We start from the raw sequence: 27,047 nt of genomic DNA, 5'->3' as shown, positions 1-27,047 counted from the left end.
CAGAAGCCCTTACCCAGACTGCTTGCCATCCTGCATCCCATGCCAGTGTACGAGAGAGCCAGCTGACCGACGTCCTTGTCGGCACTTGATATTGTCGGTGTTTTAGGTTTTAGTCATCCTAATGGCAGTAGTATCTCACTGTGGTTTTTTTTTTTTTAATTTTTTTTTTAACGTTTATTTATTATGAGAGACAGAGAGACACAGAGCGTGAGCAGGGGAGGGGTAGAGAGAGGGGGAGACATAGAATCTGAAGTAGGCTCCAAGCTCTGAGCTGTCAGCGCAGAGCCTGATGTGGGGCTCGAACTCACAAACTGCGAGATCATGACCTGAGCCGAAGTCGGTCGCTCAACCAACTGAGCCACCCAGGCGCCCCTCTCACTGTGGTTTCAATTTGCACACACCTAAGAGCTGACGGTCAAACAACTTTCCACGTGTTTATTTGCCATCCCTACACCCTGTTGGCAGTGTGTGTTCAAGTACGGGGTTGTTTTACTCCAGTCAAATGTTGAGAGCTCTTTGTGTATTTGGGACACAAGTCCTTTGTCAGAGAGGCAACTTGCACATGCATTTTCTCCTAATCCGTAGCTGTCTTTTCTCTTAATGGTATCTTTCTGGAGCAAAACTTAGTTTTAGTGAAGTCTTATTTGTCGAAATGTTCTTTTATGAATTCTTTGCCCCATGCTTTGTGTTTTCTTCTTAAAGCCTTACATTGTTAAATTTTATATTTGTATCTCAGGTCCATTATGAGTTAATTTTTGTGTAAGGTGTGGGTTGAGGTTCCTTGTTTTAGTCTGTGGACGTCCAGTTGTTCCTTTACCATTTGTTGTAAAGACTATCCCTTTTCCGTGGTCACCTTTCTCAAAAATAGTAACATTTGTGTGGGGTCTGTTTCTGGACTCCCCACAGTTGCATGCATCTGTGTGCTCATCTCTTTGCTAATACAACACTATGATTACTTTGCTTGTTGTGTTGATTACTGAAGCTTTAGAGTGAGTCGAATCAGGTGTAATTTCTCGGACTGTGTTCTTTCCAAAATGGTTTTTATTGTCTGTATTCCTTTCATCTTTCCATGAAAACTTTTTGCTTGTCTGTAAGTATAAAAAAATCCTTTTGGGATTTTGATTGAAATTGTGTTCAAACACAAAGACGGGTTTGTGGAAAACTGACATCTTGAGTAGGAGTCTTTCAGTCCATGAACATGGTATGCCTCCGGTTGTAATGACCTTACCTCTTGGAAGTCCAGTTTTCATAGGGGATGTTTCTTGTGCATAGCAGATGGTCAGGGTCTACACTGGTTTGTAGACTGAAGTGTCCCCCCTCCCCCCCACCTTTTTAAACAAAACCAGAATTCCTTCGTTATTCTCTGAGAAACTAGTCGTCTTCTCACAAATTTATTTATTTATTTAGTTTTTAGAGAGAGACAGAGCTGGGGAGGGGCAGAGAGTGAGGGACACAGAGAATCCCAAGCAGGCCCCATGCGGGGCTCAAAGTGATGAACCATGAGATCATGACCCGAGCCAAAATTAAGAGTCAGATCCTTAACCAACTGAGCCAACCAGGCACCAGCCTCCACCCCTCACCCCCGAAATCAAACAATTTCTGTGGCCACTAGTGTTTTAAAAGGTCTTGGATTTGTCTGTTTATTGATAGCCCTGATGGTTCCCCTCAAAAGGAAGATGAGAAGAAGGTGTGGTGAATGGTGGTCGGCCTGCATCAATGTGTAAAAGAAATCAAACAATTTAGTCTTCTGTTCTAGGTTGCTGTTTTTTGCTTACTAATTTATTATTATTTCTTAAATTTGCTCTGCACTCAACATGGGACTTAAATTAATGACCCCAAGATTAAGAGTCGCATGCTCAACCAACTGAGCCAGCCAGGTGCCCTTCTTAAGTTGCTGTTGGTGGTTTTATTCAAATAAATGAACCCATTTGAAATTGGTTGTGTTTGACTGCTTTTTAAAAGTTTTAATTAGCACAATCAAGAGTTTGCTCTCCCCATGTCTGAACTCATCCTCAGCCCCTAGACTGCCTTCTTTGTAACCAGTTCTTCAGGAAAACCCACACATTTAAGTAGATGCTGCCATTCGCCACGGTGTAAAGAGAACTTTCAGGACTCCATTCCCTCCTGACTCCAGGTGTGCAACTAGTGTGTCATCTTTTTCCTTCTCTGGTGCGTTTTCTAAGGACTCTTGGACTGGTGTCCTGCCTTAGGAAGTATTTGGGTTGTACCTTTTGCACCATGGTTTGCTTTGCTGTGTGTATGTGTGTGGGTGGTGCACGCGCCTCTTGTGTTTTTACTTTTGGATGAGGTAGTGCATATTCTCGGAACCGTTCAAATGACACGGAAGCCAGAAGGCAAGGAGAAAGTGCCCGATTCCGTGGAAGTAAACGTGCACATAGCGTATGGTGGATCTTCTGTCCCAGGTAACACACACATAGCCTTACTCATTGTGTAAGGACATCCTGGTGACCCACTCGGTGATTCGTCTCTTGGTGGGTGTCTCCCCTCGTGACCGTTTTACTTTCCTTAAAACTACATGAATGTAGAGTGAACTTCACACATGAGTCAGTTTTGTAGATCACTGAACATTTAAAACACCAAAATGTTGCATATTCATTTTAGAGGAATGCTGCAGGAAGCCAAACAGTTCCGCTCCAGCTGGTGTGGCTCAGTTGTTCACTGTGCACGCCATTGACCCTGCGTAGCTCAGAGACCATTGTGATTTCTGGAACTGTTTTGTCCCCACACAGAATGGCCCGTTTCTGTTAAGATCTTGTCTCTGTCTTTTGCATCCAGTTTTATCGAGCTCTAATTCGCCCTGTAGGTCATTCGTTCACTGCACGCAGCTCAGTGGCTTTTAGTGTATTTACAGTTGTGCACCGTCACCACGGTCCGTTTGGGAAGATTCTGACACCACACAAGCCCCTGCACTCCTGAGCTGTGACCCCTCCAACCTCCCCATCTCCCCAGCTCCGGGCGAGCGCTGATCACCGTTCTGTAGATTTACCTGTTCTGGACACTTCATAAAAATAGAGCCATTAACTTCTCTGTAAAAAATGGTGCTTCAGTGTAAAGCCTGTGCTTGTGGAGGTCTTTGGGCATGGATGCTAGTTTTCTTTGGAATGGGTTCCTAGGAATGACATTTGAGTAAAAGGGTATTTGGCATTTTGGTTTGAATAAATACAGCCTCTAGGTCGGATAGTTGACAGCCTTTTGACCCCACTCATTTTGTGAGACCCACAGCATCAAGGGGGCATTTCCAGTATTTTTCACTGTTAAGCTGTTAGATGGAAATGGTATCATGTTAGTGAGGGAAGTCGAGCATGTTTATTAATCGTTTGTAGTTTATAGGAATTTCTCCTCTGTGGTAGTTGGATTGATTGTTGTTGATTTTTAGGAACTGTGTGTGTATTCTGGCTGTTAATCCTTTGGCCGTCGTGTGACGCAAATACTCCTGCCTCTGTCCTGTGGCTTCCATGAGGCTGGGTCTCTGCTGGGCCTGCTGGGACTCACCTTTTCTTTCCCGCCGGTGGTCTGTGCTATACAAGTTAGTAGTTAGTGCCGCAACCCTAAGCTCTTCGGTGGTGCAGATCGCAGGCCCCTCTCCGCGCCAGCCAGTATGCACGCCGGCCGGCAGAATGTGGGACGTGACTGGCAGTTAGGGCCATCCTCTAGGGGAAAGGATGGTTTTTACATAATCACACTAACCTGGAGGTCCCAAACAAATATTTTTATTTAAGGTACACGAATTTATATGTGGCCGTCTTTGGGGCTTTTATTTTCATACTCCTAATTTAAATCAGGATTCAGAGCGTGAAGCTAACTGTCAGGTCTCAACACAGCGGGTCTGCTCTGAACCTTCAGGCTCTGTGACTTACAAGCTGTGAGGGACTGGCCTTGGCCCCTGCGGTGGCCCGCCAACGGCAGAGGACCAAAGCAGGCCCTGGTTAGTAGGCCAGGACCGTGATCTGGAAATGGGCTCCCAGCCAGCCTCATGGGGGATGGGTGTAGCCACATTGTGTATAAAATCAGAAAAGTAATGAAAGCAGAGCACTTTGGAGTGGTGGTATTGATTCGGCCATGGTCTCATTGTTAATGATATCTCCAGCCTGGCAGGCTAGCCCCAAGGGGCAAGCTAGTAAAAACCAGTAACAAAACAAAACCCCCTCTTCCGCATCCATCCTCGGTGGCTTGGCAGAGGAGCTTCTGACGGAAATAAGGAGCTCCTGACGGTCATGGGACCGACAGTCTCGACTCCACGGCAGCAGACCTGGCCTGAGCTGTGGGCTGAGCGGCAGGAACCGACAGCCTGCGCAGCGGGGAACATAGGAGAAAGAAATTCAGAGTCCTTATCGAAGCCTTCAGGGCCCTCCATGGCCTTGGTCCTGCCCTCCTTCTCCGTGGCCCACTGCCCTTGACCCTGTTCGCTGAATCCAGAATAGTGTGCTTCTTTAGGATGTCTGACAGCCCGGCTCCTTTTCGTTCCGTGGTCTTTACCCACGTGTCATCCCTTCCTTCAAGGCTGATGGCCCTGCGGCTCCCCTGTACTGTTTCCCCCTCTGTTGGAATTCTTCCCTCTTGTCTGCTCCCGCAAGAAAGGAGCACCAGGAGACCGGGGTGGGGGTGGGGACTTATCTCTGTGCTCCCTCCAAGTCCCAACCCAGCGCTTGGCACATATGAGATACTTGATAAGCAGGTTGGCTCACTGGGTGCTGGCTCCACCCAGCCCCCCCGGAAATGGATGCCCTTACCTCTCGAGCTCTTCCCGCTCTTCCTGCATTCAGCAAAGAAGTAATTAAAACATTGTCTTAGTTAGTAGTTACTTTAATTGCAGGCACACAGGGCCTGCCTGTGTTCTAGGGAGAGATGTTGAATCCTGGGTAATGTCATGATAATGGATTAGAAAGGATCTTTTTGGGGGCACCTGGGTGACTCAGTTTGTTAAGCTTCCACCTTCGGCTCAGGTCATGACCTCACGGTTTGTGAGTTCGAGCCCCATGTCGGGCTCTGTGTTGACAGCTCAGAGCCTGGAACCTGCTTTGGAGTCTGTGTTTCCCTCTCTCTGCCCCTTTCCTGCTCTCTCGCTGTCTGTATCTGTCTCTGTCTCTCTCTCTCTCTCTCTCAGAAACAAACATTAAAAAAAAAAAAAAAATCTTTTTGAAGCACAGTTGAAGTTTTCCATCTAGGACCACGTTCGGAAACTGCCTTAATTTTGTATTTTTTTAAAAAAATTGTTAATGGTTATTTATTTTTGAGAGAGACAGCACGTGAACAGGGGAGGGGCAGAGAGAGAAGGACACACGGAATCTGAAGCAGGCTCCAGGCTCTGAGCTGTCAGCACAGAGCCTGACGCGGGGCTCGAACCCATGAACCGTGAGATCATGACCTGAGCCATCAAGTCAGATGCTTAACCCACTGAGCCACCCAGGCGCCCTGGAAACTGCTTCTGAGAGGCTTCCCTTTCCTCCCCAGGCACAGAGAGTGACAGGAAAGCATCTGTGTTTCTCACAGCCCCCAGGCATGTGTCTTTGTAACTGGGGAGGTGAGCATAGTCAACAGCCAGTGTTCCTGGTCAGTACCCGCCTTGTTCCACTCAGTGGCTGTGAGGTGGGGGGGGGTCCCTTTAGAAATCACTGAGTCCTGGAATAGAGGAGGCCAGTTGCAGCTGCAGAGTTATTGGGACCCACTGTCCTTACCTTTAGTGTCTCCTTGGTTGATTGCCACCCCCTTGTGACCTCCGGGTTCTGTTCAAGGCCTGGAGATGGTCCATGGTTCTGCCTGAGGCCCAGCCTTGCCTTAGAAGAATCCTCCACAGGGCCTGGCATTGACTCCACAGCAGCTGAGGCTTCCCGCGCTGCTGCGTGTTTGCCCGGACTCTTACCCAGGTCTTAGGGGTTCTGGTTTCTTAGGGAGTATGCCATCTCACCATGGCCTGTGAGTCCCTGATTCCGGGGATGTCCTTGGAGCACCCGCCTCCCCAGCCCCTACACGGGGGGGCTGTTTGGGACTGCCCACCCCCACCCCCACCCCCACTTGCTGGATCCCACAGATGAGTCACCTGCTCTGTCTCCCTGTATAGTCAGACTTCAGCGGCTGCACTCTCTGTCTCAGTCGTGCTGAGTGCATCCTCTGTGTCTCCCTGTTGAGTTATCGGCTGTCATTTTGCTCCTCCGGGTGAACTTAGAGCTAGGTTCTGTACGTTAGGATTCATGCTGTGGACCAGGACGTCAAGATGTCAATTTTAGTTGAATTCTGCAAAGCAAGAGTGAAGGAGCTGTGTCTGAGTTGGAAGAGCTCTCCGGAACAGCGTGTGAGCGTAGTGCAGGACGCAGGTGTTCTGATGTATTGCTGGGCATTAATTGGCAGCGTTGTGGGTCTTGGTGTGTCCGTGTGTCTGGTGGACACGCAGACTTACGTGTGTCTTAGCGCAAGTGAACAGGAGTAGGATTAATGTGTTACTAATTGCCATTGGAAAGAGCTTGGATAATGACTTGGGGGGAGGGGTCCCACGAGTTTGAGAAAGACTACCTGGTGTTAAATCGTAGCCCAACTAAAGTCACAGTACAGATCGTCGCACCATTCATTGGCAAAAAACAAAACCCGACTGGAGGCAGTCCTTGTCAGGGAATGGTTGAATAAATCGTGATATGGTATGGTGCTATTCAGAATTAAATTAATACGCGTATTTATTTGCACCGACTTGGGGTAGCTCTAGTTTATTCGTGCCCTGTGAATACCGTTTTGTGTTCAGAAGAATTTCACGTACGTTGTTACACGTGCGTGTATATGAACCTTGAGGAAACCTGGAAGGGGGCGCATGAAACAGTGGCTTCCTTCATGTTAGGAGTGGAGTGGAGCAGTCCTTATTTGCCCATCTTCATCCTGTACTGCTTGCCTTGGTGCTGTTAGCATTTCATTCTTTGAAACCCAAAAGTAAAAGTAAATAATAGAACCAGGACCTGCACAAAAATGTTTATAGCAGCTTTATTTCCAATAGCCTCAAATTGGAAACAACCCAGCTGTTTGCAGGTGAGATGGTATGTCCCTGCCGTGGAATCCTACTCAGCGATGTAAAGAAACCAGTTGGTGATCTGAGTCTCAAGGGAATTATGCTGAGTGACAGAAGATGTTCCAAAAGGTTGTATGCCACATCCATTTATGTAACATTCTTGAAATGACAAAAATATGGGGATGGAGATTAGTTGTTGCCGGGGGGGTTGTGGGAGGGGGGGTGCACACTGGGAGCTGGGTGTGGCCATGAAAGGGCAACCCAAGGGTCCTTGTGTGGGACCCATTCACTGTCTTGACTCTTGGACACGTAGACCTACTTGTGTCTTACAACTGCAAGTGAACAGGAACAGGATTAGCATGTTGCTTCGGCACCAGTGTCCTGGTTGTGAATTACATAGTGCTATGATTTTGCAAAATGGTACCAGGGGAAACTGGGTAAAGGGAATTGGATCTTTATTCTTTCTTTTTATTTTATTTTATTTTTTTATCAAAGAAAAATTGTTTTAACGTTTAGTGTTTGTTTTTGGGGGAGAGAAAGAGACAGTGTGGGTGCGGGGAGAGGCACGGGGGTGGGGGGAGGGAGGCAGGCACAGAATCCAAAGCAGGCTCCAGGCTCTGAGCTGTCATCACAGAACCTGATGTGGGGCTTGAACCCACGAACTGTGAGATCATGAAACTTTTAACCGACTGAGCCACCCAGGCACTCCTAAAAAAAATTTTTTTTAATGTTTGTTTTTTGTGTGTGTGTGTGAGGGAGAGCACGATCAAGTGTGAGTGGGCAAGGGGCAGAGAGAGGGAGACAGGATTGGAAGCTGGCTCCCTAGCTGACAGGAGAGAGCCCAGTGCGGAACTCACGAACCATGAGATCATGATCTGAGCCAAAGTTGGCCGTTTAAATGACTGAGCCACCCAGGTGCCTTGGATCTCTATTATTTTTATAGTAATTGTGACTCTGTAATCTCACAGTATGTTTAATAAGGAATGGAATCAGCCTGATCTGATAGAAATTTGCAGGAGTACGGGTCATGTTGAGAGTAGGCAGTTAAAAAAGCACATAAAGAAATTCAGCCTTTCCATAGCGTTGTCTTTATTCAGGACCTCTTCCTTCTTTATTTCTTCTTGACTGGTGCCTCTGGGCTCATTTGGGGGCTCCAGTGAACTTTTAGTTTGTCTAAGGGGTGAGCATTTCTCCTTGAGGACAGACCATGTGGGCAGACTCAGTCTTGAGGAGGAAAAGCGGAGAATGCAGACAGGGTTCCCCTGGCAGCGGTGCCCCTCACATCCAGCTGTAACCCGAAGCCAGTGGGTCCATGTTAAAGAGGACTTGTGGTCTTCACCTGAGAATGTTTGCTCTGGGCCTGCATTTATTTATTTTGAGGGAGGGAGAGTGTGCATGTGCGGGCATGGGAGAGGGGGCCGAGGGAGAGAGAGAATCTTAAGCAGGCTCCACCTTCAGCGAGGAGCCCATCTTGGGGCCACGATGACCATGACCTGAGCCAAAATCGGGGGTCGGACGCTCAACCATCAGAGCCACCCAGGCGCCCTTGCATCAAACTTTAGATCCTGTTTCTTCTGGTCCTGCCCCAGCACTGACCCAAGCTCCCTTCCGGGCTACCTTTTTCTATCTTTAATTGTGTGAGAATCTCTGGCATGCTGGTGTGGATGCTTCATGCTGAAATTTCCCACATATATCTTTAATATCAGTTACATTCCTTGCTTCTTAGGCTTACGGGTCTTCTCTTTTGTCTATTTTCTCTCTCTCTCTCTTTTTTAATGTTTATTTATTTTTGAGAGGGAGAGACAGACAGACAGAATCCGAAACAGGCTCCAGGCTCTGAGTTGTCAGCACAGAGCCTGATGTGTCACCTGACCTCACGTACCGTGAGATCATGACCTGAGCCAAATTCAGACACCCAACTGAGTGAGCCACCCAGGTACCCCCGTTTTGTCTATTTTCAAGTGAACTTTTAATTTTGGATTAATTTTAGATTTATAGGAAAGATGTAGTTTGTGTACGGTGTGCCCATGTCAGCAACTAAGGAACTAGTAACCAAACTCCAGACTTCCTTTTTTCCCATTAACACCCGCTTTTTGTTTCTGGACCTCGTTACCTTTTGGGAGTGATTCTCTAAGTTGATGAGGTTTCTTGAATATGTTCCTTGTCCGACACCCAAGAATTTTGGGGGGGGGGAGGGGCTTTGAAAAAAAGAATGTTGAGGTGGAGTTCCTAGAGATTCTATGCATCACTCTGATGTGGATGAGAGAACCGTCCTGGCTCCAGCCCCAGCAGACTCTGCTGCTGAGCCATGCGGACATGGCGGGGAACCACAAGCTTGGACGAGAAGGTGACTTGGGAGTTCAGATGGGGATCTTTAGATGCTGATGGATTTCTAGAACCAGTAGTACCAATGTTTCTAAACTGTTCTTCTGAAATACATTGGGGATTGCTAATTAAGAAATCATTATGCAGAAAGATACCCGTGTTCTCATTTACCGTGATAACCTCTGCTTCAGTGATAATCATTAAAATGGGTTCAGGGTCTAGAGAGGAGATGAGGGGAGACGGACTAAGCAGAAACCAGATGGCTTTTGCCTTGGAATTCCAGGTGAACCAGTGGGCCCGGAGTTGAGAGCATGTGCTCTGCATTGGCACTCCATATATTCTGGCCTCTTAACTGCGCTGTGGTTTTGCCCACTGGGTTGTAATCACTAGTTGAAAAGTTTGAGGGGGAATCTGGGGCCTGAGCGGAGACTGAATCGGAGGTGTGGCTCCATCTTTGCGGCTGACGCACGACCTGGTGGCAGTATACACCTCTTAGTTGGAAGGCTCTGAGGTCTTACTGTGGTGGTTCTCTGCCCCACCCCCCCCTTTTGGGGAGAGGCTTGAGTAATTTTTGTGAGGTGACAGAAAATGTCAGAAACGACAAATTGAAATTCTGCTTTGTCTGTTACTTCATCCAGGAGTGAGATTGAGATGCTGAGTTAGCACCACATCATTTCCATAGCAATCGGCCAGTGTTCTTTGTTGAGCGATCCTGTGTTATGACCTCACAAGTGGAAGTCTGTGGGAAGGGATGCAGAGTACAAGCATGGCCTCCTCAGTAACAGGAGGAGATATATAGGCTTCGTAACCAGCCAAGCTAGCCTTTTGTGTGTTTCTAGTCTTTAGAAAAGGCATTTTGTGCCCCTTCTTACACATGTTAAAATATATGTACATGTATATGTATAAATTGTGCCTTGGGTGCTTACCACGGGGTTTGTCATCGCAAGGTTAACCAGTCACAAGTAATGGAAATGATCTTCGATTGTATTTGAGTCTCATAAATACATTTTCAAATGATAACTCCTCCTCCACACCACACCCCACCCCACCCCTACAGATATTTGGCACATTAGGGAACTTTTGTCTTTCTATTTGAGGCATTGCATATTGTCACTGGTGCTTGCCACATGTCCCCAATGTTATTTGAGACCATGTCTGTCAAAATATTAGTGCTGTAGTTCATGTTTGGCCAAATGAGAATTGACACATAAGGGAAAGTTCCAATTAGATGGTATCTAAAATTCAGGAACAGGATCACTTTATATGTGGTGATAAATAGATACACACCCCAATCTTAAACTTCTTTGATGGTAATGAAAGCAGACTTAGTATTTAAGATAATTCTGGAAGGCTAGTATAGAGTTTTTGTGGGCTTGCTTTCATCGTTGAATTCAGGTCCAGGGATTTACTGTGTCTTAATTAAATTTTTAATCCTCTTGCTGAACCAGCTCATTTATGAGGAGCTTTTTTTAACTGGATACATTCAGTCCCTTAGGAGCTAGACTTGAGTTGCCAACTTTTTCTACCAAGGCCCCATGGCACTTGGTTGGGAGCTTCACGGGGCCTGTCGTTGGTCAAGTTTCTCCTATACATGGTGGACCAGCCAGGGACTTTTTGTCATTTCACAGCCACTGGCTTAGACTAGCATCTCCATGCTTTTGGAGGGTGGAAGAGAGCAAGTGGGTCAGCCCAGCACAAATGTGTAACTTGGTGTGTGAAAAGGTGAGGTGTACTGCTCAGGAGAACCCGGTTCAAAAGTAGAACTCTATTTACTTTGCCTTTAGGGGCCTGTGGCAGAGAAATCCCATCTTACTAACACAAGGATGGGATCCCTTGTTTATAAATTACTAGCCTTTCATCAGTTGTCACATTGTAGTTAATCCTGCTTCTGCAAAACTGTGACCCGATTTATTTATCTTCCCACACTGTACATACAGTAAAGCGCTGTGGAGTTAAGCCATAGATCTTTTGACTTGATCTTGATTTTTATTATTGCCATAACTCTGGTGAGAAATACTCTATTTCAAGTCACCAAAACCCTTAAAGATACCTTGTTTCAGCTATAATCTGAATTCGCTTGGATGTCAGAATCTTTGGCTTTATTGGGGCGCCTGGGTGGCTCAGTCGGTTGAGTGTCCGACTTCGGCTCAGGTCATGATCTCCCGGTTTTTGAGTTCGAGCCCTGCGTCGGTGGTCTCTGTGCTGACATCTCAGAGCCTGGAGCCTGCTTCAGATTCTGTGTCTCCCTCTCTCTCTCTGACCCTCCCCCGTTCATGCTCTGTCTCTCTCTGTCTCAAAAATAAATAAAAAATTTTTTTAAGAAGTAAAAGAAAAAAAAAATCTTTGGGATTATGAATCACTTGTCGAATTCTATGACCTACAGTAGTGCAGACTGCTTATATTTACCCATCACCCTAGTTTTTAAGTGTGATGCTCTGTTTTGTATACAGAGATGATTTGTTTGTGCTTTTGTGCATTAAAAATCATATTTTAGGGACGCCTGGGTGGCTCAGTTGGTGAAGAGTCCGACTTTGGCTCAGGTCATGATCTCACAGTTCATGAGTTCGAGCCCCGCATCGGGGTCTGTGCTGACAGTTCGGAGCCTAGGGCCTGCTTGGGATTCTGTGTCTGTCTCTCTGTCTGCCCCTCCCCGTTTGTGCTTTGTCTGTGTCTCTCTCTCTCAAAAATAAATATTAAAAAATAAACAAACATTAAAAACCTAAGGCACCTGTAGTGGGACAGATTTTGAAACAAGGAACTAAATTAAAATAGAGGCATATGTGGAGCAAGTTACTGTAAGACAGTGCGTTGGTGTGATGTGTGTGTGTGTGTGTGTGTGTGTGTGTACATCCCACTGCTGCTCCTCCTGCAGGACCTCTAGTTGTGTGTTTGTGTGTCCTTCCAGTGTTTGTCATGGAAGGGGAAATGAGAATTTATCCGTTCTTATTCCAACAGACTGTCTCTTTTATAACCGAGGTTGTGTGTGATAACATTTATTGCTTGGTATCTTTAAATTTTTTTTTAACTTAACATAGCTTAGAGAGCTTTACATTTAGGTACATTGAGAACCTTTAAGAGAAAACTGCTGTATAATATTCTGTCGGTAGAATGTGCCAGAATTTATTTCATAGGCCTTCATAGGTGTTTTTCCTCATAAAATACTTTTAATGATGGTTAGATGTTAATTTAGGAGGATAAATGTGGGATGAAAGACGTTTCAAAGTACCTGATTTTTCATGTTGATTTTTTAAGCACATACGTTTTAAGAGTTTTTAGACTTTGAGGTAATTATAAGCAAGAGCAAACAAGAATTTGTCCTTCTCCCCCACCCATCCCAGGTTTTTGTCAGGGTGTGGTGGTCGAGACCAGTTTAAAAATGTATATGTGTTTGTTTTTAAAAATACCTTTAGCACAATTGTTAATTGAAGTGTATATATATTGATAGTTAATTAAAGAATATCAGGACTGAAGTGATACAAATTTGGGTGGTAATATCAGTCTCTTGGCCTCCAAGGATTTTGAAGGTGTGCTTTTGAGATGTGTAAGGGGAAAAGCATGGTTTATATCCAGAGATTCTTTGACGGATGTAATCGGATAGTTGGGTTTGGGAGAGTGTCTAGAGGGGAATGGCGAGGGTGCTGTCCGTGGTGCTGAATCAGACTGACCGCTGATGGGGGAGACCTGTCGCAAGACTAGGACACACTTAAGTAGCGCTTTTCAAAACCACATCTCCTGTTTGTAGCTGAGACTGCTAATTTCGATCAGAACGTGTACAGGCAACATATGGGGGCCCGCATTAGTTGCAGTGACATGACATGTGGAGGATGGAGAGGGTTTACACATGGTGTATGACCCTTTTGGCCAGTGGAGGCTATTTAAATCCCAAATCTTGACATAGTGTTGTTTTTTTTTTTTCTTTTAAGACAAGGACCTATGTCAAAGTAAGAAGATTGTGCATAAATAGTGATGAGAATGTTACATTTGGCATTTACACCCTATATTTGCCACTCCTTGCTTCGAAGTTTTGCATCCATGCCTTTGATTATGTGTAAATGTTTGTCAAGCCAGATTTCAACAAGCATTTAGAATGACAAAACCTTTTTATGTGTTTCTCAATCCCTTCCAGACTCTTTATAAATGCCAGTCCTTCTAGGGACCCCCTTTCACACACCCTCTACCCCTTCCCCCAACTTCCAGTCCCTCCAGTTCTGGTTTTTGTGTGGATTTATAGTTTTTAATTATTACAGTAACTGCCCTGTGATACTTTGAGAGACACAATTTGATGTTTTAAAGCGTTGACATGTGGTAGAACATTCTAATGCACACTGCTGTGTATATATTTAGTAAGCTCAACAGTATTTTCTCTGGGGTTGAGTTTTAATGAGTATGAAGGCTATTTCAACATAGTGCAAATGGAACAAATGTGGTAGAGTGATTGCATCCCATTTAGCATTTTGAAAACAACCAAAATTCATATTTATTTAGTAAACATACTAGTAAATACCTTTTGGGTTAGAGTATGTTTATTATGGCACACTTGGAACATACTAGTGACTGACAATCATCAAAAGTACAAATGTGTTTTTATTTAATCCAAGATTGGAGGGTAAAAACCATGGAATTTCTTTGTTTTTTTTAAAGCTGGAGATACAGATGATCCACCAAGAATTACTCAAAACCCTGTTATCAACGGGAATGTAGCCATGAGTGATGGGCACAACAACACAGAGGAAGATATGGAGGATGGTGAGTACATGTGGTTTGTTTACTTGCAATGGGCAGAAACACAAGTGGATGTGCTATAGAGTTCTTCCTTGAGTACTTGTGAGTTTCTTAGGAGTAGCTAGTTTTCAGGAGGTTTGTATCTGAGGGAAATTGAGGAACCTGTTTTGGTTTTGAATTTTAAGACTGCCTACAAATTTCAGGGTAAGTTGGTTCTCCTCAGCCCAGGAGAGAAGGTTTCAGTACAGAAGTTTGTGATAGATGGGTATTTACTCAGGCTTGCCATTTCCCCACCACTGTTAGCGCTCAGAACAAGTGTATCTTAGTGTACCTTACTCTCCTTTCCTTTTTGTTTGCAGCAAGATACTTCTAGACATTGGAACTTGGCTTTCCATTGCATTCTTACTGTAGTGTGTATATCAGTTGTCTGTAGCCGAAAATCCCTCCCTACTCCCAATAGGTGTGAAAATCAGAATCGAGCTTTGGGCTTCATTCTCCCACACTAACTTTTGGTCTATATCCTCTATGCAAAAAGCGTTTGCATATGTGTATGCATGGACATTTTGTGCCCAGGAAATCCATTTCTTTCGAGGCTATTTCTTCTTTATAATTTGTCAGATATGTGACCTATACTTTTATTTGCAAGGTCAAAATCATGAGACGGTAGCAGCCAGTAATCACTTTATGCAGTCCCTGGAATCTTGCAGTGTAATATGAAACCATGTTCTGTCAAAAGCATGTCCATCAATCCTCATGAGGGTTGTGTCCTTCCCAGGGGAGTAACGGGGCAGTTGAAAGAAACCGTCAGTCACGGGCTGCACCACCAGAAGGACTGCTGTTCAGACCTCCTGCCAAAAGTTCAGCCTCCATGAGAAACTGCAGCCGTAGTTGAGAGTTCTCTCACAGTGCGGTTTACCCCCTGGCAGCTGGCTGAGGCAATATCTGAGGAAGGTAAAGAGGCGTGGTCTGAACCCCGCTGCTTTGTTACCTGTGGAGTGCGCTTTCCACCGTAGATCAAGGGCAACGGTGTGGGTGTGGTCTCTTTGGTTGCTGGGCTCTTGGTTTAATTTCAGACACCTGAGATGCCAAAAGTGCTTCGGTGAGCGCAGTTGGGAAGGTGTGACCAGGCCAGATGTGCCAGGTGTGAGTTAGAGGTGGGTTCCAGTCACTTGCAGAGCGGTTACTGGCCCACCTCAGGCAGCAAGCTCCCTGTCTAGTTCCACAGAGCAATTCCAAATGAATATTTCTGCCAGTGTTTTTGGGGAGGGCTTGGGAGGAGGTGCAGATGTAGATGAAGGGCAGGTTCTCAACCTTGGTGGCGCTGTTGCCTTTTTGGGCCGATCATTCTTTGTTGCGGGGCAATCCTCTGTGTGATAGGATGCCAGTGCCATCCCACCCATAATCCTCGCTCCCCGTAGCCCCGACAACCAGAAACGGCTCTGCATTGCTAGATGTCTCCGGAAGTCCAGGTTGCCGGATTGCCTCGGTCTCCACAACGTACATAAAACCCCTTTCCTTTTGAGGCAAATTTTACTACTAAATTAGTGGTAGTAAATAATGGTGCCAAACCATAAAACCTAAAAGTAGAAATATTCCTGTGGTAAGTTACCACTTGGGAACATTACAGGAGAAAGCAGAGTGTGGTCTTCAGTTGCACGGCCTTCCCAGTTGGGGATTTGAGGTGTGTTTTGAAAGGTCCAGGCTAAGAGAGTGAAAAGATTGTATCTCTTTAATGGTAAAGAGTGGGAGGGAGATGGTTCTGGTTCTAGGAGTAGAATTAGTTTAGGGCAGCATTTTCCCAGTCGTGGTAAGTGCTTTGAAACCCTCTTCTGCAGGACGTTAGCATGTGGTGAGAGGGGCTGAGTCCAGGAACTTTCAGGGGCGCTGGGCCAAGCAAGGGTCTGCATTGCAGAGGACCTCTGGACTGTCAGCACCCTAACATCTTTCTCCAGAAGATTTGCTAATGATTCCCCAAGACTGAACTTTAGAACCCCCTTTCTGGAATCTCCTTCTAACATCGTAAAGTGGGGCACACAATCTGGGAAACGCTGGATTAGAGTGATCTACTGGGCAGAGGGGGGGTTTCCTACATAAAAGTTCAGTGGCTGACAGCACAGATGGACAGGTGTTTGCTTGAGACAAAGAGCATTTAAAAATCCTGTTAGGGGCACCTGGCTGGCTTAGCAAAATGTTCGACACTTGATCTCGGGGTTGTGAGTTCGAGCCCCACGTTGGCTGTAGAGATTACTTCAAAAATAAAATCTTTTTTTTTCTCTCTCCCCCCCCCCCCGCCCCGCCCAAATAAAATCTTAAAAAAAAAAATCATGTTAATGTGGAACTTGGACAAGAATTAGAATCATTTTCTGGTTACACCTACCTATTCTACTTTGATTTTAATTTCTTGCTTAGTTTTTTCCATAGATGACCGCAAGAAGTTTTAGAGCAAATATAGCCTCTGCAAATAGAGATTGTTGGTACCCGTGAAACAAAAGTAATTTCTGGGTATTAACTAGGACTTGGCAAAAAATGAAAAATTGAGGTTTGATAAGTTTACCGCAAGGGCGCCATTTGGGGACTCCGTAGGCCAGCCTTCTGATTTAAACAAAACAGAACAAAGTCCTGTATCTTCCTCTACCTTTTTCATGCAGTTGTACCCCAGGCCTCTGTCCTGTGAAGATAAGGTTGGGGTACGAATGGGCGTGGTGGCCGCTTCGATGACAGCCAGTGCTGCTGTGGGAGGCACGAGTGGAGGTGATGGCTCCCCAGGTTTTCGGGCTGAGGAGGTGTGATGACAGCAGGGAGTGGGAGCTTTGTCGTCCTGTCCTTGACAGTAAACGCAGATGCACAGTAATGCATTAATGCGCTGACGGCGGCATTGAGGCGGGTTACAAAGTCCCTGGACGAAAACTAATTCCGCAGGATGCAGGGCACCCTCCAGATTCCCAAGTGCACTGCCGTAAACATGTTTTTAATTTTTTTTTTTTTTTATGTTTATTTCTGAGACAGAGAGCATGAGCGGGAGAGGGGCATAGAGGGAGGGAGACACAGAATCAGAAGCAGGCTCCAGGCTCCTAGCTGTCCTCACAGAGTCCGACACGGGGCTCGAACTCACGGACCGCGAGATCATGACCTGAGCCAAAGTCGGTCGCTCAACCGACTGAGCCACCCAGGTGCCCCATGTAAACATGTTTTTAATCGTGAAGTGATTATAAGACACAGGGAAGTTGCGAAAATAGGACTTTTGAGTACTTTTCACCTGTCTTCTTGGGTGAAGACATTTAGGTCTCCTTTAATTCCTCATGGGACTGTCATCAGGCCAGGCCTTTCTGCCAGAGATGGGTTTCAAGTCTGCTCTACTTTTTTGTAGACCCCCCCCCCCCGCCCTTATCTTTTGGTATATAATGTAGTTTTTCAATTAATTCAATTGGTTATGAAGAGTTGGGAACCACAGGGCAACATTTTTATTCTCATGAAGTCTCCTAGCATATTTCAGAAACAAGTCTGTCCTAAGGATATGCCTTGAATGCGAGGCGGAATCTCACATGGAGTGTATAAATGCACGTGTGAGCTGAGCTCTGTGAGGCAGGATGGCTGCAGGCACTGGCTCCTGGCTGCTCCTTCTGCCTCTGAAGGAAGGGCTTGCCATCTTGCAGTCTCAGTGCCATGCAGAGTTCTGGTTGGTTCTGTTGCGTATTTAAGATCAACTTCGAATTTGGGCTGAAGTTTGGGATGGAGAAAGCATGTATGATATATTTCCATTTTGTCTGCATAAAAATCTAATCCTACAATGGGTTGAATTGTTTCTGAAAACAAGTGAGTTACAAGAGAGGCAGGACTTTGTGAAGTTGAGCTCTTTAGGTCCCATGAGTGTGTGCCCTCTGGTGACTTTTATTTGGTTGATTGCAGTTCTTTGGTCTCCACAAAGAGCCCAGTTTTATTGTGCTCTGCCTTGCGAGGGGTATGTTAAACTTCAGAACATGGCATTTTACAAACCAGAGGCAAGGTCACTGTTCAGGGTGCACAGATCATGGGTACTGAAACCCACTGTGGTCATTTTGTAAAACACCTCAGATAAGATAAAACCACGTAATCTCAGCGAGCCTCAGTTTTCCTCATCTGTGAAGTGGGACTTCTAGAACCCCTGCCCTTGCCTACCTTGCAGGATTTAAGTGCTGTGCACGTGTGATTTGTGTCTTTGAAATAGTGGCCCACGTGTTTCCTGCGCCATTCCTAGACATTAGAACACATTTCTTGGCTTTTTGGTACTTTGGTCCCTCAGAGGGATTAGGGTCGTATCTGCCACCTCAAGAAGCTGGAGTAAATACTGCATCTCTCAGACGGACACCCCCCCTGTTCAGCCGCTCTTCCTCTCAGAGAGCCTCTGCGGTCTGCTGAGCAGGGTTGTGTGTAGCAGAACAATTGGGGATGAAGAGTGTGAAAAGAAGGTGTGAGTGCTAACTGTCGCATTTCCTCTTGGTTCTTATTTCTTTGGTAAAGAATACTACCCTCTCATGAGGATTGATGGACATGTTTTCTTAGGAACAAATTCAGACAGTCACAAACGCAAGCAGTCTCTGTACCCTGAGAAGTCTCTGTCCTGAGCGTTTGGTTGTCTTAGAAGTTAGGAGACAGAAGGGTGAAGGAAGGCGGCATGTTGTTCTTCCGAACATGCCCTTCCCCGAGCCCGAGAGTCTCCTCTTGTGCGTCAGGAGCCTGGGGGGCAAGGATGGCAAAATAGCCCCCGCTGCCACACCAGAAAAAGCCTTCCACGCACCTTTGATTCTTGCATACGCCAGTGGTGGCTTTTCACATCGTGGCCCTCGTTCCCCTGCCAGTCTGTGAACTGTACCCCGTCTCCAACCAGATAGGCACCGAAAGTGAGAGAAAGCCTTTAGAAGCTTGTATGGCAACTTGACCTTGCTGTGGCAGCTTTCTGATGTCTCGTAAAAGTGCCGGTCAGTAAGGGTGGCGGGGCAGCCTTGGGAGGCTGCCACTCCCCAAGAGTTTGAGAAGCACCATATAGACAGCAGTTGGGGGCGGGGGGCCGCAGATGTCCTGTGAGCCTGAGTCACTTGTAAATGAACAGTCACCATGGGCAAAGGGTGGAATTCTAAAGTGTGACTTGTAATTGAAAGTCTGCTAAGAGGCACTCTACTAATATATTGCTTTCTATTGGAGGAAACCTTAGTTCTGTACATGGCCTTCATGTCTTGTTGAGTAAATTGAACAATTTTTACCATTCGTGTTGAGAAGAATACCGGTTTCTTTCTCTATAAATTATTCCCCCTAGGGAGTCCAGGCTGGTATTTCACAGAAACTGTGAACTGATGATGTTAACGTTTGTTTGGGGCTAACTTCTCAGCAGTGTTGTCTCTAGAACAGCGGGAATGACTGTTCTGCCCCCTCGGGGCCTGGTGAGCCTGCGGGTGCAATGCCCCCTCCCCTTCCTTTCTCCAGACTTGACTTGGCCTGAGTCCGCCCTCCGCTTTTCCTCTGCGCGCCCTGACCTTGAGCAGCTGTCCCACGGCCGCCCCGGGCCTTCTCTGCAGGGCCTGTCCACTCACCAGGGAGGACTTGGCAATTTTGGGGCTCGAGGGTAGAGTAGACGTTCTTACAGGCCCAGCTCTGGAATCTAGGAGGGCAGGCAGGGGTGTGTCGGTAGCCCTCTGGGATTTGGATTTCATTCACACACAAATGGCGTGTCCCCTCCCTCTTCTAGATGCCATGCTCTCATTTTCCCAAGAGTTAGGCTCTAGCGGTTAGGTCGCAGTTGTGCGGACGGCTCCCCGACGTGGTTGGTTGTCCCGCGCGGGTCCCACGGTTGTCGGCTGTCAGGTGTGGTCTCACGACGCCCGAGCCCTGTGACTGACACGGCCTTTTCTTGCAGACACGAGTTGGCGCTCCGAGGCAACCTTTCAGTTCACTGTCGAGCGCTTCAGCAGACTGAGTGAGTCGGTCCTTAGCCCTCCGTGTTTTGTGCGAAATCTGCCGTGGAAGATTATGGTGATGCCACGCTTTTATCCAGACAGACCACACCAAAAAAGCGTAGGATTCTTTCTCCAGTGCAATGCTGAATCTGATTCCACGTAAGACAGTTTAAATGATGCCATTACGAACCCACAAATAGTTATGCTCCGTGATTGGAGGCTCAGTCTGATCGGCCTCTTTGAGTTTAAAACTTTTGCCTTTCCTTGCTGCCTCTACATAGCCCTCTGATTTTACATTAGATGAACTACATTTCTCTCTTTAAAACTCAATGGTAGGTATTCTCTCCAAGCTAGAAAAGGTGTATGTTTTTCTTGCAAACAAGACACTGAGGTTCAGGTATTAGAATCTGCCTGCCCAGGGAACACGGAATCAGGGTCCATCTGGACTAGCTGACTACTGGATTACCAGGTTTAATTATTCTACCAGTAAGTGCCTGAGGGGAAAACTGTAGCTAAGGAACATTCCTCAGGTCTGGAGGCCTCGGCATTGTTGTGTTAACCAGCTCCTGTGTGTTATTCAGAGAGTTTGGATTAAAACATCCTTTGAGGGTTTTACCACGTGGGCCTCCCCAGCTTATTTTAGAGAAACTGTTTTGTTCTTACAATTCTGAAAAAGAAATATGTAGTAAAATGTCTTCAAATTAGGAAAAGTGTTTATGGTCCCTTTATTCAGATGAAAACAAAGATCAGAGGCTTCACGTTTTCTACCTATTGATAGATCCTCAATAGCTTGATTCTTTCCTTAATTAAAAACTGTCACCGGTCAGCGTATGTCAGAAGCTTAGTTGACATTGTTTGAAAGGGTCCCAGATCACTTTGTCACTGTGTCCTTCTCCTCCCATATCGAGGAATCTGTGAGAAGGCTGCTTCCTTGGCCCACGTCTGTCCAGGCTCCCTGCCACCCCCAGATTGTGGCCCTCCAGACCTCTCAGTGAAGGCTGGTCCTCAGAGGGCCACAGGGGCACTGGCCTTGGCTGCTCTGTCCAAGCTCCAGGGAACACAGTCCGTTACGTTTTTCTTTTTTACGTGGATGTTTAAGAAGTGCCAGGCCAATTCTGTGCTGCAGCCAGGGCCTGTATATAGGTTAAAATTTTCCTTCCTGTGTTCACATTCTGATCTGATTTCCGGTGAGTATTGAGGCTACATTTTAGCCTAACAGACAATTTGGGCCTGACAGTAGTTTGGGAACGTGGTGAGCCGTCCGTCCCTGGAGCAGGCAGCCTGGGCAGACAGGAGTGCCCATACTGGGCCTGCACTGCTGTCACTTCAGAGCTCTCTGGAAACTCTGCTGTGTGTGGCTCTGCTGTGGCTCCGAGCCCCCAGTGGCCCTTTAAAGGGCTGCGTCCGTTCGGTTTTTGTGCACAGATCCAGAGGCTCTGTTGTGACCCGCCCCCAGCCTGACTGCAGCCCGGGCTGTGGCTGTGACTAGGCGCCCCTGCTCAGAGCTTCCGGGGGCTCCTGGAGGGGAGCTCTTGTGTTTTCACCCAACACCCAACCCAGATACCAGAACCACTGTCTGACCAGAAGCTAGTCTCTTACAGACTCTAAAGGCCAGTATCTAAAGTTCAGAAACTGTATTTTATTGATACCAATTAAAAAAAAAACTGACCTAAAAAAAAACTTGTAAAAATTAAAATAAAACCATGGCTCGGGGCACCTGGGTGGCTCAGTCAGTAAACATCCGACTCTTGATCTCAGCTCAGGTCTTGATCTCAGGGTCATGAGTTCAAGCCCTGCGTTGGGCTCTGTATTGAGCTCTGCGTTGAGCTCAATGCCTACTTAAAAAACAGAACAAAACAAAAACAACCCATGGGTCAAATCAGTACAGTCCACACGGCGGGGGGGGGGGGGGGTTCCTCGACCCCTTTTAGCTTCTTTCTTCATTAAAGGTAAATGTGTCCCCCACTCCACCTCCCCAAATAGAAGGACGGGAAAAAATGTGGGAATTTTCACATGCTCTGTTTTGAAACAATGTGTAAACGTCAGTTAAGTGGGTCACCTGAGGCTTAGGTTCTCTTTGACCAGGTCGTGGTCTTGCCATGCACAAGCTGTGCTGAAGATAATAAATTACAGAGACGACGAGAAGTCCTTCAGTCGACGCATCAGCCACTTGTTCTTCCACAAAGAGAATGACTGGGGCTTCTCCAATTTCATGGCCTGGAGCGTAAGTAACCCTGCCATTACACTGACTGACCTGAGCAGCGTTCCTTCTTCATTCTGCAGATCCTTCTGTTCGCAGTGAGAATGTTTGCTCTGTCAGGTGAACAGGTGTCTGTGAAAATGTGATCTCTCCAGTTTGCAAGCTGAGGTTTTGAAGCAGCCAGCAGACAGGGCTTGAGTCTCAGCTCTTTGTCGGACGTCCGTAAGGTAGTTCCTAGCTTTCCCAACAGGCCGAATCTCCTTTAAAAGGGGGCGCTTCCCTCAGCTAGGCCTGGCTTCGTGTACCCTCATCAGTTCCCCACTTAGTTTGAGAGAGAGAAAGAGTGCGCGAGTGCGCGAGCAAGGGATGGGGAGAAAGGGCGAAGGAGACGCAAAATCCGAAGCAGGCTCCGAGCTCCAAACTGTCAGCACAGAGCCCTCTGTGGGGCTCGAACTCACAAACCTTGAGATCGTGACCTGAGCTGAAGTCGGACGCTTAACCGACTGAGTCAGCCAGGTGTCCCTTGGCTGCTTTTTGCAGAAGTGGAAACCAGGGCAGGTTTTTAAGGGGGCATCCTGCTGGGCTCTCCAGGCCCTGCTCCTGTGAGCAGGTGCGCGTTCCTTCCAGCCTGTGCCCTGGCGAGGGGCTCCCCGGGACTTCCCAGATGCCTCCAAGAGGAACCATGCTTTTGCTGGTTTTGTTCAGAGGACGCTATTTAAAACCAGTCAAAACACTGCAAAACCAGAAGCACGATTTGGGTGTTTGAAAAAGCAGTCTTTTCCTCTAACATGCAGAGGGTGTGAGGGTAATTGTCTCTTTGGAATGTAGCACGCGTCCGTGTGTTCTTATGCAAGTTGGATATTCTTATTTTTTATAGGAAGTGACTGATCCTGAGAAAGGATTTATAGATGATGACAAAGTTACTTTTGAAGTCTTTGTACAGGCGGATGCTCCCCATGGAGTTGCGTAAGTTTTTCTTTAATTGGGCGCTCTTAAGAAATGCCTTTTGTGCTGTAGTGAAAGAAACATTAGCATATTAACAGTGCATATATTTAACCGATAAGCACCCTCCCTGTGCTTGCCCCTAGGCGCACACACCTTACCCAGCTTCACATTGACCCCTTCACTTGACACATGTATTGAGCATTTTCTGTATGCCAGACACTGCTGTGCACTAGGAGTGTAATTCTGGTCGGCCAGTTAGCCATGGGTTTCTGTCCCCAAGGAATACACAGACTGGTGGGGCTGTTGTGGCGGGGAGGGGGCAGTTCCTACCAGTTCTGGAAGTGGCAGGTGTGGTGGTGGGCGGGAGGGTGAGGGAGGTGTAGCCGAGCTCGGAGGAGGAGATGAGATCAAACCCCAGGGGTGGGAGGTCTGTGTGCACAAAGCCGTGCTTGGCCTTGCAGAAAGCATGGGGTTGGGCTACATGTTAAGGAGGTTAAGGGGTTGGGGCAGGGAGAACATCAGGAGTGAAGGCACCGGCAGCGAAGTGTGGGGTTGGGTGGCACATCTGGAAGGGGTGGGAGTTGAGGTGGGTACGCTGGGCCATGGGGACCTGCCGACTTTTCAGGGCTGGGGACGGGGTAGGCTGGAAAGCACAGTCTGGGAAGAAGTGGAGTGGCGGGCACCCGTCTCTCCCCGCTACCTGTGTGTCTTCATGGGGCCCTGCTCTGGCAGGAGGGTGTGGTTGGCCTGGGTGGAATCCGGCAGGGACTGTGGGGCAGCCAGGGAGGAGCTGTTACTTAGCCCAGGTCCTGGCTGACGTGGCCAGGGCAAGTACAGGAGGGATCCACCTTTTCTTGAGCAGCCTTTTCAGGGCTTGAGTTGTAGCAGGGGTGGAGGCAAAAAACAAAAAAACTCAGTCTTTTGCGTTTGTCCCCCCACCCTGCCATTTTAAAAACCTTTTCCCTATGTTTGTGATCTACTTTTCTTGACTAAAAAAGTAGACTGGGTTTTTCACCCTTACCAATCAAAACTGATTTCTTGGCTTAGTGTTACTTACCACAACCTATTCAGGCATTACACCTAAATCTTTGTGATTATAGATTTTGAAATAACCATTTATAATTTAGGATTCTTGCATTTTCTTGCCAATTTTTAAAATGATCCACAGATACGCACATACTGTAACCAGGGCCGTGTGGTATACCCAAGTGTGTCAGAAAGGTCACGGACTAAGCCCTGGAATCAGCACTTACTGTTGACCCCTGACACCTGGTCTAGTGTTGGCCACAGCTCAGTGGCAAAAGTGTTCGTTCTTGTCTTCACGTTATATGCAGATGGGGATGGGCCCGGGGGTGGTTTGACTGGTATTCCCTCGAGCTTCCTGTCACTATGGGCTGGGGGAGGGGTGTGCAGTGGGGACCGCCAGCTCTGAGAAGACCTACCCATTCTGCTCAGAGAAGACCACCAGCCTAGCAGGTTAAAGAGAGAGAGCTAGTTCAGAAGTCTGAGCTCAGCTTGCCCTGGTACACATGCCTGGCTTCGCTCGTGTGTATGAGTCTGCAGAAAAGAGGGGTTTCAGCCGTTGGCATTTCTTGCTGACTCCACACGTGACTTAATACGAATGCAGGAGAGCCACACTGGGAGCCAGTCTGATAGAATCCAGCCAGTACATGCGAGCGGCGATCTCGGTAGACGAGGACAGCGCTGCTGTCGGCGGCATTAAGCTGCTTCTCCAGCGCCCGGTTTGTGCACCTGGGTGAACTGAGCCCGTGATTGTGCCCAGCACTCTGGGCCCTGGTGCCCAGGCAGGGGCCTGGCGGTGAGGAGTGCGTGGCAGTCGCTCCCACGTCAGGATGGCGGGAGACAGGCGGTGGTGCACAGCAGTGTGGCGGCCGCACGCTCCACACGCACTTGCGGAAGTGAGGCGGTGTCCTGTGCGGTTTTCCCTCAACCTCGAACTGGTCTTGTAGGTGGGATTCAAAGAAGCACACGGGCTATGTCGGTTTAAAGAATCAGGGAGCGACTTGTTACATGAACAGCCTGCTGCAGACTTTGTTTTTCACAAATCAACTACGAAAGGTAAATGGATGGTATTTCTCTCCCTCAACCTCCTGCCCACCCGCTTCTCAAGTTTTAAGCGACAAGCAGAGTCCTGTTGGCGGACTTTGCCGTGTCTCTCCCGGTACCACCACAGTGCTGTCTCCGGACGGGGGCCCCTCTGGGATGCTTGTGCATATCTTTATTCCTCCGTGTTTGGACACTCGTGAAACTAACTTGGATGATCAAAAGTTTGCTGGCTAACCTAATTTTGTTGGGCTAGAGATACTAAAAAAAAAAAAAATTTTTGTTTTAAATATGAAAGGCATTAACAGCAACATCTGAAAAGTTTTTTATGTTAAAATTGAATTGCAAAGCCACCGGCTGTGAAGTCTAATTTCACATACAGGTAAAGGTCATTTTCCTGAGAGCGCTAATAGTAAAGACCGCAGACACCCCCTGAGTCTGGTACAGGCTAGCTGGTCGTCAGTCCTTTCGGAAGGCCATGCGAGGGTGCAGGCCACACGGACTCCGGGTTGGGGGCGGGGGCAGGCACTGGCTGGTCTGCTCTGCTGGCTTTTCCGGTTACGTTGGCACTGTAGTGACCACGACAGAACGGTATAGTCGGGACCGGGGGTGGGGGTGGGGGTGTGGATCATCCCAGTGGCACTTAGGTTTTGTGACACCTTTTGTTCACAAGCGATGTGAAGCTAAAAAGTGTTCCAAGAGGTATGAAATACAAGTGGTTCTCTTTGGATGGCGAGTTGTAGGTAAATTTTTAAATTCTTTCTTGCTTTCTCATGGTTTTTATGTTGCCTCTACAGACTTTGAGGATGTTTTAAAAAAGTTTCCTGAGCTATTTTGGAAGGATAGTTAGAAGCCCTACCAACTACCTTAGCCGTTGTGATATTGGAAATGATACTTTCACATAAAATTCCATTTTTATTTCTTAATCAATTATTTTAGGCTGTGTACATGATGCCAACAGAGGGTGATGACTCATCCAAAAGCGTCCCCTTAGCATTACAAAGAGTGTTCTACGAATTACAGCACAGCGATAAGCCTGTAGGAACAAAAAAGCTAACGAAGTCCTTCGGGTATGTATTGTATCGCCTTCTTCGCCTTCTCCTTCCTTCTGCAAGGATGGGTGAGCGCGTAGTAGGAGAATCCAGAGCGCAGTGTAGGCATTTCAGTGCGCCTGGGTGTTTCAATCACTGGATTTGGTTTGTCCTTTCCGTAATAAAAGGCTGTGGTTTGGAATTTGGCCTGAGAAATAATTCACCACTTAACGACGTCCTCTTATGCACCGCAGGACGTTCAGAACAGGACAGAGCTGTGAAGATGTTGGTGCCCTGATAGAATTCAGTGGTCTTTAAATTGGGGACCCCTAAAGATAATTCCCTCAGAAGACGGATTGACGAATAGTGGCCTGTCCTACAGCTCGCTTTTCAAGTCTGAGTTGCTTAGTTTACTCTTATTGAAGTCTGGAACTGTAAATAAATACAAACATTCCTTTTCTCTTTCCAAGGTGGGAAACTTTAGATAGCTTCATGCAGCACGACGTTCAGGAGCTGTGTCGAGTGGTAAGTTCTCCGCCGTAACCGCACACTACTTAACATTGACTGCTGTAAAGCACTGTCGGACGTGGTAGCAAGTAAAACCTCAGACCTGCCTCGCGCCAGTGCAACTCAGGTGCGCCCATCTCTGTTCAGGACAGAGCCAGGCCAGGAAGGAAAGGCAGCGTCTGTCTAGTTTATGAGCCAGAGAGAATGAGAACAAAATTGTTCTTGGAGAGGGCAGCGTGAGGGGAAACTTGAATTTCGGTAGCGGTAGGTAGTGTGGTTTAAATCTGCCGTTGGTACATCTGCCCCAGTTACCAGTC

General features: G+C 47.1%; 1 protein-coding gene across 3 annotated transcripts in view; it reads left to right on the top strand.

The window, feature by feature from the left end:
• USP7 (ubiquitin specific peptidase 7) overlaps positions 1–27,047 on the top strand; it is a 64,103-nt gene that overhangs the window by 17,271 nt on the left and 19,785 nt on the right. Inside the window, exons 1-9 of one of the 3 annotated variants that reach the window (XM_027043279.2) lie at positions 9,226–9,356; positions 13,976–14,080; positions 14,832–15,007; positions 19,944–20,142; positions 22,069–22,207; positions 23,061–23,149; positions 25,099–25,207; positions 26,132–26,262; positions 26,694–26,748. In XM_027043279.2, coding sequence (XP_026899080.1) covers positions 20,057–20,142; positions 22,069–22,207; positions 23,061–23,149; positions 25,099–25,207; positions 26,132–26,262; positions 26,694–26,748 — 609 coding nt within the window. In that variant the 5' untranslated portion in view covers positions 9,226–9,356; positions 13,976–14,080; positions 14,832–15,007; positions 19,944–20,056. Of the gene's footprint in view, positions 1–9,224; positions 9,357–13,975; positions 14,081–14,831; positions 15,008–19,943; positions 20,143–22,068; positions 22,208–23,060; positions 23,150–25,098; positions 25,208–26,131; positions 26,263–26,693; positions 26,749–27,047 lie in introns of those variants that run through there. The other 2 variants (XM_027043277.2, XM_027043278.2) reach the window with 2 other exon arrangements.

This window comes from Acinonyx jubatus, chromosome E3 (assembly GCF_027475565.1).
Source record: "Acinonyx jubatus isolate Ajub_Pintada_27869175 chromosome E3, VMU_Ajub_asm_v1.0, whole genome shotgun sequence".
In the NCBI taxonomy this organism is placed as follows: Eukaryota; Metazoa; Chordata; class Mammalia; order Carnivora; family Felidae; genus Acinonyx; species Acinonyx jubatus.
The sequence above is the reverse complement of the archived record's forward strand: the minus strand, read 5'-3'. Positions and strand labels throughout refer to the sequence as shown.